Source organism: Nerophis lumbriciformis, linkage group LG22 (genome assembly GCF_033978685.3).
Source record: "Nerophis lumbriciformis linkage group LG22, RoL_Nlum_v2.1, whole genome shotgun sequence".
NCBI lineage: Eukaryota > Metazoa > Chordata > Actinopteri > Syngnathiformes > Syngnathidae > Nerophis > Nerophis lumbriciformis.
This window is the reverse complement of record NC_084569.2, coordinates 32,001,040-32,013,721: the sequence shown is the minus strand read 5'-3', so window position 1 is coordinate 32,013,721 and position 12,682 is coordinate 32,001,040. Positions and strand designations below refer to the sequence as shown.

Sequence of the window (12,682 nt, the reverse complement as noted above, 5' to 3'; positions counted from 1 at the left end):
ACTTTCCATGCATAAACAAATTAGCACAAAAACTAACCGTGGCCCCCTTGTGTTGAGCTTCCTGCACTGCGGCGTCCACTAGCAACCTGGCTTCACAGCTGGGAAGAGGCACACACTTCAAGCCTGCAATGCGCAGCTGCAGACGGTCCACCACATTGTTTAACACACTCTCCTGCACACACAGCACCCAGTGCGTCTGTAGGAATAAAGGAAGGACTGTTAAGGAAACAAGCTTAAAACAATCAATCCATAAATACAATTTCATTTGTATAGATAGCACAGGGGCGTCCAAACTATAGCTCGCTGGCCAAGTGCCGCCCACCAGCTACTTCAATTTGACCCGCGAGACCATACAAATAGTAATTTGGCAGGGATGGGTATTTTTATATTTGGATCTGATAGATGTTAATTTATCACTATCTAGTGGACAACATAAGTAACTCACATGGAAGTGTGCTTTGATCATTTTAAGTACATGTCATGGAGCAGGGAAAAAAATTCACCCAGCATAAAAAGTCAACACACATGGTCACACAAAACACAACCTGCTCACAAAAGTTTGTGGATATTATAAAAAACATCCAATCAACATTTCAAATGTGAAATTACACCCATTTAAACCCATTGCAAGGCATGATGGGAAAATGCAAAACAGTGTCTGTTTGACTTTTAGCTGCTTGATATTTCTGATTGATTACAATGCTTTAAGGAGGTCGTCACGGAGGTAAACACTGTAGGAGCTTTAACTTTTACATACTCCTAATATTCAATCAAAAATAATTATTAATTATATGTCCATTATATTATCTTTATTTTCATGACTATTTACATTGTAGATTGTCACTGAATGCATCAACACTATGAATGACACACGTGGAGTTATGTACTAAACAAAAAAAGGTGAAATAACTGAAAACATGTTTTATATATATTGTAGCGTCCCGGAAGAGTTAGTACGGCAAGGGATTCTGGGTATTTGTTCTGTTGTGTTTATGTTGTGTTACAGTGCGGATGTTCTCCCAAAATGTGTTTGTCATTCTTGTTTGGTGTGGGTTCACAGTGTGGCGCATATTTGTAACAGAGTTAAACTTGTTTATACGGCCACCCTCAGTGTGACCTATGGCTGTTGACCAAGTATGCTTTGCATTAATTCGTGATGAAAACAGCCGGTAGATATTATGTGACTCGGACAGCACGCACGCCAAGGAAATGCCTTTAAGGTTTATTGGCACTCTGTACCTCTCCCTACGACCGTGTACACAGCGGCGTTTTAAAACATCATACATTTTACTTTTAGAAACCGATACCGATAATTAAGAAACCGATAATCTCCGATATTACATTTTAAAGCATTTATCGGCTGATAATATCGGCAGCCCGATATTATCGGACATCCCTAATAGCCACCCTTTGCTCTGATTACTGCCTTGCACACTCTTGGCATTCTCTCGATGAGCTTCAAGAGGTAGTCACCTGAAATGGTTTTCACTTCACAGGTGTCAGAGTTTTGATGCCTTCAGTGACAAAATAAAGAAAACACATTGAAATGAGAAGGTGTGTCCAAATTTTGGCCTGTACTGTATATGTACATACAGTATATACTGTATATACATATATATATATATATATATATACACAACTATATTTACATACATTCATACATATATACACACATATATTTGTTTAGCCCAATGCCCCACAGTCAACAAATTTGGACACCCCAGGTACCAAACAGGTTCCTCAAAGAGCTTCACAAACTCATCCCCTGATATAAACCCACATCCGGGCGAGGAAAACAAACAAATCTGCCCTGAGTCACCTCTTTTTTCTTTTTGAAGGCAGTCTCTATCACGTCATCCACAGCACTGTTGATATCAGCAGACTCAAAGATAATGATGGGGCATGTGGCGCCGATGGTCGGGGTTACGGAGACTGGGACACCCATCCCTGCTGTGGCTTTACACAGCTTCATGCCGTCCTGGAGCAGAATTTTAAAAAACACACCTTAGTATAGATTATGTAGGTATCCCCAATGCTGGTTAAATATATATGTCTATATGTGCACCTGCTTGTTGCCACTGTAGGTGACATAGCTGATGTTGGGGTTCATGACCACATCAGCAGCCAGTGAGATGTCACTGCCAGTTAAAACACTGAGGGCCCCTGCAGGGATGCCTGCAGCCATGAAAAGTTGAGACAGCAGAAGCGTTGGAGCTGCAGTGCACTGACCAGGGACAATAATGACAGCGTTACCTAAGGAAAATACATACATTTTAGTATCTCACAACTTCTTAACAAAATAAAATAAAATCATGATAAACTTGTACGTTGTCAACCCAAAACAACTTTCTTACCCATGGCTAGCGCGGGCAAAACTTTGAGCATCAGGGGATAGAGAGTGCAGTCATCAGAGGTAACCACTGCAACCAAACCTGCAAAACAGCAAAAGCAGATACAAGGGAAAAAAATGAACAAATCTGTAACATGAAGAAATGACTCATTTGTGGGGGAAATGAGAATCGCAACACGTAGCGCCCTAACTGTATAAGTACAATACCTTTAACTGCCTCAAACATTATGGATTAAATAAGTTAAAAAAACAAGGCGTTTTAGCTGATAAAGCAAAATTCTCTCTAAAAGCTTGAGGATCAGCTGAAAGTTCCTCGCTGTTACATTTCATGACCTCCAGTGAAAGGTGGAAAAAAACAACCATAAAAAGCCCTAAAAAATCCTAATGTTGGTCATCTCAACCCTTTAATAAGTGAAGTGTATTATATTTATATAGAGCTTTTTCTCTAGAGACTCAAAGCGCTTTACATAAGAGTCCTGCACAAGGGACACAACGGCAGTGACTAGGATGGCGGAAGCTGGAATCGAACAGGGATCCCTCAGGTGGCGGGTACGGCCGCTTTACCATATGAGCCACGTCGCCTCATATAAGCTTCTCACTGTTACTAAAAGCATTCCAAATGTAGTTTTGCACACTGATAAACAATTACAGGCATAAAAAATTGTATACCTTTTAAACTTTAATATTGCTATATTATCTCATTGTGCAACAAATGTTTACTTATTTATAATACATATTTATTTATTTATGAAACAGATGTTTTTGTTAAAGGTGTTTAATAAAAATACAAGCATGTTTAACACGTTTCATGTTGTAATTGTATGAATGTTCGAAATAAAATCAAACCATAACCATAATTTATAGATGATTTTATTTCATGAAGACAAGAATATAAATTGGTGTATTACCTGATTCGGATGACTTGCAATATTTTTTTACTTGAAATCGGACATGAGTCACAAAAGTGCTAATAACTTCCACATTTTCGCTTTTACATTGTGTAGGAGAAAAAAAGCCCTCCTTTCTGTCCAATACCACATGAAAGTGGTTGGTTTTTGGCATTTTATTTGTCCAGCCAGGGGCGCCGAAAAGGGGGGGTAAAGGAGACATATTCTAGGGGCCCATGATGGAGGGGGCCCAGAGAGGCCCCTAATGATGATGAAATTATAATAAAGAAAAAATAATGACACTGTGTTGGGGGCCCTGTAAAGATTCTTTTCATGGGGCCCAAAATCCCTAGCGGCGCCCCTGTGTCCAGCTTCCATACTCCTTTTTATACTTTACAAGAAATATATTGACGGCAAACTCCGTAGCTTTCTAGCTTGTGTGCGCTCTCGCTTCCCGAGACTCTTATTTTGTTAGCGCATGCAGGATAGAGCAGCACTTTTATTGTGAAGACAGGAACTATGCGGTCAGTCTTTAGGGTTTTGATAGCAGGTACTCCGCGAAAGTCTGTTAAAATATAAAGTGTTTATCGCCTTCCTTTCAGTCTTTTTTTCTCTCAATACTGAGCTCGCTGCAACCAGCGTCATCTCACAAGATCCTCGGGTGCCGTGAATGTCAATCAAGTGACGAAAGTCACATCATGGTGAAGATTGATAATCGCCAATTTTTAGGACTATTTTTTAATGCCTGGCTGGCGACTGACTGACACACCCGCCGCAATCGACCGGTAGCTTGCGATCAACGTAATGGGCACCCCTGCCCTATTATAATTTGATATGAGTTTAATAGTTTGATATGAGAATAAATCTAAAGTTAAAATATACGGTAGAAATGCACCCATTTGCAGGAAATGTAGTCTTGATTTTCAAAATGTTCTTTCAAGGCTTGCATGTCTACATTAAAACATTCTTCTTCATACTGCATTAATATATGCTACTTTTAAACTTTCATGCAGAGAAGGCAATCACAACTAAAAAAATCACTAATTTTTTCATACGGTGTTGATCTGGAAATCTTTGCCTCGGCATTTTGATGGTGTGGGCGTGTGGCACCGAACGGAGATAAGCGTCTCGACAGACGTTACAATATTTGAACAATGATGACGAAAACTGTTTTCTCTGTCGTGTCCGTGTGTCGAAAATTGTTATGCGCTTATTTTTTTATTTGATTTTGTGCGTGGCATAGATTTGCCGTGTGCAGAGGACGTTTGAGCAGGCACACACCTTAGCGGCTGCGCTAGCATCACAGCTAACGTTAGCCATGCTGCTACCTCTCTGCTGGGAGAGGACGTATACGTATGTGACGTGTGACGTGTGTAAGAAGTTGCGCTTGCTGTCTGTGAGAAGGAGACAGAAGAAGGAGTGGAAAGAGCCTGTAGTGCAATGCCAGCAGCTAAAAGCAACTGCGTGAGAATCCATAGACCTGTGGATGTGTTGAAGGTGTGCTGGAAAATGCGGAACGGAAATAGAGAGCAGCAGAAAAGTGGAATGTATTATTTGAATCTGTGCGTTGGAAAACACGGACCGGAGTTTTTTTTTAAACTGGATCTGGATCGGCATTTTCCCATGCCTTGCTGATACGCATTGTTTGGCAAATATCGGTGGCCGATCCGATCCAAATATCGGATCGGGACATCCCTAATCTCATTGTGACGCTGACTTATGATTTCAAAACAAAGCTAACCATCAGTTTGTACAGCAAAAAGTCTAATCAAATGCCTGGGCAATTGTGTGGTATCATTAGGCGAACACATTTATATTTATACATATTCACTGTTACATGGGGCCCCTCTGAAGGCAACCATGACTGCAATGTGGCCCTCAATGAAAACGAGTGACACCCTTGTTTCTATAGTAAACTTCTACAGAACTTATCACACATTAAAATAGTGTGCTTGTTTGTGGCGACATGGCCTAGTTTGCCTACCCAGTGGCTTCCAGTGTGCAATGAGCCTGTCTCTGAGCTGAGCCCAGCTGCTGTAGTACTGCAACATTCGAACCAGGACGGAGGAGCTGAAGGAGGCTTGACACAGGTCACACAGCTCAGTGACGCTCTGGCCATGTTGCCCGAGGGTGCTCGCCAACCTGTTATTAGCAGACAAGTGTCATGCTGAAGACAGAGGTTGGGAAGGGTCGGAAACGTGTAAGATCGTGATGTTACGTTTACCTGAGCAGGACTTTGGACCTCTGGTAGCAGGAGAGGCCCCTCCAAACATCAAAGCCCTGAAGGGCAGAGGATATACACTGGGAAATATCAGCCTCTACAGCGCACACCGTGTGACACACAAGATCACCTAGACAGCAGGCACAGGGGGAAAAAACATATGCAGTGTTTTTCATACTTTCCTGTACAGACCCTTTCCAAACAATGTGAATATCATGGAAAAGTTGAGTTGAGTTGAGTTTGAGTTTATTTCGAACATGCAATCATACAACATGATACATCACAATTTCCATTTTCTCTTTTCAACATGTTCGAAAAGGAGTAGGAAGAACCAGAGCTGATTTAATCCTACCCCTTTTCTTTTACATAACAGTTGCTAAAACATTTGTTCACTTCCTGTTCTCAATTTATTCACGGTATACTCCATAAGTAATCACAATAAAAATAAATAAATAAATAATACTCGGTGAAGTAAATTACATTTCATATGGTGAGATGAGTAAGATTATTTTGAAAATGAACGGATGGATGGATGAAATAAATTCAGAATGTTTATCATGGTTCTTCTTCTTTGTACTTTGTAAACACTAAGTTTGAAGAGTTTCTTGAAGTGGATCATATTAGTACCCGGTACATTGTTTGATTGCTTTGCTTAATCCATTCCATAATTTAATTCCAAATACAGATATACTGAAGGTCTTAAGTGTTGTACGTGCATACAAATGTTTTAAATTACATTTTTCTCTAAGATTATATTCCTCCTCTTTTTTTGAGAATAATTGCTGTATATTCTTGGGTAGCAGATTATAGTTTGCTTTGTATATAATTTTAGCTGTTTGCAAATTCACTATGTCGTGGAATTTCAGTATTTTTGATTCAATAAATAAAGGGTTTGTATGTTCTCTATATTCAACATTATGTATTATTCTAACTGATCTTTTTTGTAACACCGTTAATGAATGAAGTGTACTTTTGTAGTTATTTCCCCATATTTCTACACAATAACTCAGATATGGTAACACTAGCGAGCAGTAGAGAATATGAAGTAATTTTTGGTCTAGAACATGTTTTGCTTTATTCCTTATTGACGTGTTTCTTGCTACTTTATGTTGTATATTTTTTACATGAGATTTCCAGTTCAATTTATCATCAATCAGCACCTCCAAGTCCGAGTCCATGGTTCTCGCCCGGAAAAGGGTGGAGTGCCATCTCCGGGTTGCGGAGGAGACCCTAACCCAAGTGGAGGAGTTCAAGTACCTCGGAGTCTTGTTCACGAGTGAGAGAAGAGTGGATCGTGATATCGACAGGCGGATCGGTGCGGCGTCTTCAGTAATGCGGATGCTGTATCGATCCGTTGTGGTGAAGAAGGAGCTGAGCCGGAAGGCAAAGCTCTCAATTTACCGGTCGATCTACGTTCCCATCCTCACCTATGGTCATGAGCTTTGGGTTATGACCGAAAGGACAAGATCACGGGTACAAGCGGCCGAGATGAGTTTCCTCCGCCGCGTGGCGGGGCTCTCCCTTAGAGATAGGGTGAGAAGCTCTGCCATACAGGGGGAGCTCAAAGTAAAGCCGCTGCTCCTCCACATCGAGAGGAGCCAGATGAGGTGGTTCGGGCATCTGGTCAGGATGCCACCCGAACGCCTCCCTAGGGAGGTGTTTAGGGCACGTCTGACCGGTAGGAGGCCACGGGGAAGACCCAGGACACGTTGGGCCTGGCAACGCCTCGGGATCCCCCGGGAAGAGCTGGACGAAGTGGCTGGGGAGAGGGAAGTCTGGGCTTCCCTGCTTAGGCTGCTGCCCCCGCGACCCGACCTCGGATAAGCGGAAGAAGATGGATGGATGAATGGCATTATGCCTAGAAATTTGGTTTTATTTACTCTTTCAATTTCTATTCCATCTATTTGTATTTGTGTTTGACTTTCTCTTCTACTGTTACCAAATAGCATTATTTTAGTTTTACTGAGATTCAAAGATAGTCTGCTGTCAAACCATCTTTTAATTTCTTCTGTTATTATTTGTATTATCTTCTGTGTGTTCTCTCCTGAACAAAACGCAGTTGTATCGTCCGCCGCCGTTGGCTTGCGGCTAACGGCTCTTCCAACTCGCCTTATTTCAGCATATCAGTGCCTCTCAACTGACCAAAATCAAGTCGAAGATGCCAGGTGACTCTCCTGTGGCTGTGATCGCAAATCAGTGGTCAAAATCTTCAGACTTAACAAAAACGCCGGGAGCAGAAGCAAAGCCTTTTTCTTTGCGTCCTTTCTCATTGACAGGAAGTGACATCTTGTGTGTAAAGTGTATTTATTTCCATAATTCCATTCAAAACATTAAACTTCTATAGATTATAGATTCAGGTCCACAACTTAAACAATTTCAAGTATTTAGTTGTTTATTTGTACATAATTTGGGCCTTCAGCTCACAAAATCCACAAAAACAGGATTTCAAAAAAATGTAATACTGTGAAGAAATCAGCCCATATTTTACAGGGCATGAATGTGTCACACACTACTCATCTACTAAACTCAAAGGTTGTCATTAAATTGCTTCACTTTGGTTCAATTGTCTCAGTTAGGATCAATATGGGGAAGACTGCAGACTTGACAACTGGCCAGAAGACCATCATTGATACCCTCCATAGGATGTAAGCCACAAAGGTTCATTGCAAAGGAGGCTGGCTGTTCATAGACTGTTGAGTTCAAGCATATCAATGGAAAGTCGAGCAGAAGGGCAAAATGTGGCAGGAGAAGATGCGCCAGCAAAAGAGCTGACTGTGAGCTTCGGCGGATCATCAAACAGAAAAAATTAATGAATCGGGCAGAGAAGTAAATTTCTTCACAGTATTCCAATTTTTTGATATCCTATTTTTGTGGGTTTTATGAGCTGGACGCTTAAATTATGTACAAATGAACAACTAAACACCGTATTTTTCAGAGTATTAGTCGCTCCGGAGTATAAGTCGCACCGGCCGAAAATGCATAAAAAAGAAGGAAAAAAACACAAGTCGCACTGGAGTATAAGTCGCATTTATGGGGGAAATTTATTTGATTAAACCCAACACCAAGAATAGACATTTGAAAGGCAATTTAAAATAAATAAAGAATAGTGAACAACAGGCTGAATAAGTGTACGTTATACGACACATAAATAACCAACTGAGAACGTGCCTGGTATGTTAACGTAACATATTATGGTAAGAGTCATTCAAATAACTATAACATATAGAACATGCTATACGTTTACCAAACAATCTGTCACTCCTAATCGCTAAATCCCATGAAATCTTATACGTCTAGTCTCTTACGTGAATGAGCTAAATAATATTATTTGATATTTTACGGTAATGTGTTAATAATTTCACACATAAGTCGCTCCTGAGTATAAGTCGCACCCCCGGCCAAACTATGAAAAACACTGCGACTTATAGTCCGAAAAATACGGTACTTGAAATTGTTTAAGTTGTGGGCCCTGAATCAATAATCTATGGCAGTTCAAGGTTTTGAATGGAATTATGGAAATAAATACACTTATCCATGATATTCTATTTTTTTTAAAGGGTCTGTAATATCCCATGGCTGACTGAGTGGTTTGTAGTTACAAGTCTCGACAGTAGATGGCATTGTTACCCCCACATGGAAGGTGCGCTTTGATTTATCATTATTATACACATCACTGTTATGAAAGCTAGAAACTGTTTTTCGCCTAAAGTCTGATTTATCACAATTGTCAATATAGCTGTCGGAATTTTTTGTTTTGTTTCAGTGCAGGCTATGCAACTTTCATGGCTCCAAAACTGATCTCACCCCTGGAGTCCATCAGTGAGCGAGTCTGTCTGTCTTCTGGACGGACAAACTTGCCATCGATAAACAGACCCAGAGCACGGGAATGATGATTCAGCCAGGCCTAAAGGAGCAGAGAGATGGCACACATTAATATCTTCGCAATTTGAATGCAACGCTAAAAGGCAAAAAGCGCTTTGGGAGACAGCGGACATGATTGGTTGGAAAACGGTGGCTTCTGCTGAACATTGGCTGATCAAGGCTGGTGTGGTAGATGAGGACGAGAGTAAACTATTAACAGACTGAGGAGCAAAGTTCAAAATTGAACAATCTCAGATGAAGCGTTTATATCTGTGTCTATTTGCAGGTGAAACTTGTCCCTCCATCTTGTCTACACCTTAGAGCAGTTGTGTACAAAGTGTGGCCCAAGGCATTTGTCGGCAGATTTTTTTTTGCTAATTTGCTTTGTCAGCTACAACACAAAGCAAATATATTAATATTTTATTGACAGTTTGGCACTTGGGTGTCAAATTTGTTTTCACTAAGGTCCACATAGCAGTTATGGCTGCTCTCCGAGGGCTACTTGTTACAGTAAATACTGTGCATATGACTTCTATCTTCTCATGACATTATTACACAATTCCATATGCATTTGATGAGTAGATTTTTTACGTACAAATTGATGGGTAATGTACTTTCTTTTGAAGTCATAAGTGAGTGGAACAAGCATTTCATTCTAACAAAGATGTTTGGAATATACAGTACAGGCCAAAAGTTTGAACACACCTGCTCATTCAATGCGTTTTCTTTATTTTAATGCCTATTTACATTGTAGATTGTCACTGAAGGCATCATAACTGAATGAACACGTGGAGTTATGTACTTCGCCCTGAGATCGGTAGGTCGTGAATTCAAACCCCGGCTGAGTCATACCAAAGACTATAAAAATGGGACCCATTACTTCCCTGCTTGGCACTCAGCATCAAGGGTTGGAATTGGGGGTTAAATCACCAAAAATGATTCCCGGGCGCGGCCACTGCTGCTGCCCACTGCTCCCCTCACCTCCAAGGGGCTGAACAAGGGGATGGGTCAATTGCAGAGGACAAATTTCACCACACCTAGTGTGTGTGTGTGACAATCATTGGTACTTTAACTTTAACAAAAAAATGTGAAATAACTGAAAACATGTTTTATATTCTAGTTTCTTCAAAATAGCCACCTTTTGCTCTGATTACTGCTTTGCACACTCTTGGCATTCTCTTGATGAGCTTCAAGCACACCTGTGAAGTTAAAACCATTTCAGGTGACTACCTCTTGAAACTCATTGAGAGAATGCCAAAAGTGTGCGACAAATTAATCAGAGCAAAGGTAGCCAGATGAGGTGGTTCGGGCATCTGGTCAGGATGCCATCTGAACGCCTCCCTAGGGAGGTGTTTAGGGCACGTCCAACCGGTAGGAGGCCACAGGGAAGACCCAGGACACGTTGGGAAGACTATGTCTCCCGGCTGGAGCTGGATGAAGTGGCTGGAGAGAGGGAAGTCTCGGCTTCTCTGCTTAGGCTGCTGCCCCCGTGACCCGACCTCGGATAAGCGGAAGAAGATGGATGGATGGATAGAATATAAAACATGTCAATGATCGATTTGAACCATACACCATAATATATAGTAATATAAGGTAGTCGAGATTATCACAGTCAGTCATGTGCCTAATTCAGTAAACAGGCAACCCTGCTTCTTTTTTCTGAAAACATAAAAAAATATATTTTTCTGCAAATTGTTGCCATTTCCAGGTGTTGTGCCGTAACCACTTCGTCCTAGATATTTCATTAGATCGCTTTCGAACTTTACCCAGACAGATTAAACATATGGAGGATGCTAAATTCCGAAGCGTTTAGGTTTTCGTTACAGAACGTGGGCATAGCCTGGCGACCAAGATGATCTTTTTCCATGGAGCGTCGAAAAGCCGCAACTTTATCGTAGAGCAGGGATTCTTAAGTTCAAACGCAACAAGTTATCCTCTAAAAAAATCTATAGATTTTACGATTTAAAAAAAAAACCTGGCAACGCAGTCACCAGAATTTTACCATAAAATTTAGAGCGTTTTTTTAGAGTAAAATCTTACGGACATGTCATCAAGGATTGTGCAGCTTGAGTGTTCAATTTGATAGCTCCCTTTGGTGGGCCACACCAAATGACACGGCGGGTCAAATTTGGCTCACGGGCCCCACTTTGGGCACCCCTGTTTTAAGGAAACACTATACTATATTGACCTGCTCATTGCCCTTGTGGTTAGAGTGTCCGCCCTGAGATCGGTAGGTCGTGAGTTCAAACCCTGGCCGAGTCATACCAAAGACTATAAAAATGGGACCCATTACTTCCCTGCTTGACACTCAGCATCAAGGGTTGGAATTGGGGGTTAAATCACTAAAATGATTCCCGAGCGTGGCCACTGCTGCTGCTCACTGCTCCCCTCACCTCCCAGGGGTGGAACAAGGGGATGGGTCAAATGCAGAGGATACATTTCACCACACTTAGGCCATGTCTACACTAAGTCGTTTAACCCCTTAAACGAATAATTATTTAGCCTAAGCGACGTTTCAGCCACACTAAACCGGCGTTTAAGGTCCCCCTCCTCGGACAAAAATTTACACGGGTAAGTCAGCCGTGTAATTCTTGAATATCCGGTACTTAGCTTTGTATGGACTCATTGATCGTTTACAAAGTAGGAAGTGACGTCAGAAAGAACACGCCACAGCCAGCTCCATAATAAAGCTTGGGGCTAACCACTGGAAATATGAAGGTGAGTCATCCAGACATGCCCGGGTTTCTCCTCCTTCTACATGTACAGACGCTTGTGGAAATCACACATGAATACCTTAAAAGAAAGCGATTGCAGCTATTTGGGATACAACACTTCTTAGACGGCAAGATAACTTTCCAATGTCCGGGTCAGCTGTGATGCTACTTAGTGAAAAACTTTGTCCATTTGTCGAAGGGGAGACAACGAGAATGCGAGCTCCCGTGGATGTGATAAAAAAGATAGCGTGTGCTTTGTATTACCTGGCCGTCGAGGGAAGACTATGGAAAATGGCGAATGCATTTGGACTGGCAAAGCAGACTGTATCAGTTATTGTCCGCCATGTACGTCGCGGACTCAACGTCTAGGTCCAGAGTATATAAAGTCACCAAAAACGAATGGACAATGAAGGTGAAGGCAAAAGAGTGAGGAGTGTCCTGACCAGATATCTAGATCACTAGATTGATTGATGTAAAATGTTCTTTTTCACATTGTTTACTTTCACATGTCCATCTAAGATTTGATTAATTTATGATGTCTCAGGTGTGATTCACTACAATAGGGCCCCACAGCACACTGCATTCCAGTTAATTGAAATACCACAACACTGGATATTGTTCAGATAAGTTACATTTAAGAACTTGCACA

General features: G+C 41.3%; 1 protein-coding gene across 1 annotated transcript in view; it reads right to left on the bottom strand.

Moving 5' to 3' along the window:
• Window positions 1-12,682, bottom strand: part of aldh16a1 (aldehyde dehydrogenase 16 family, member A1) — a 38,829-nt gene that overhangs the window by 16,871 nt on the left and 9,276 nt on the right. Inside the window, exons 2-8 of the mRNA XM_061973701.2 lie at window positions 9,263-9,362; window positions 5,462-5,588; window positions 5,222-5,379; window positions 2,355-2,432; window positions 2,066-2,253; window positions 1,820-1,978; window positions 38-196 (exon numbers count right to left, since the gene is read on the bottom strand). Coding sequence (XP_061829685.2) covers window positions 38-196; window positions 1,820-1,978; window positions 2,066-2,253; window positions 2,355-2,432; window positions 5,222-5,379; window positions 5,462-5,588; window positions 9,263-9,362 — 969 coding nt within the window. The remainder of the gene's footprint in view (window positions 1-37; window positions 197-1,819; window positions 1,979-2,065; window positions 2,254-2,354; window positions 2,433-5,221; window positions 5,380-5,461; window positions 5,589-9,262; window positions 9,363-12,682) is intronic.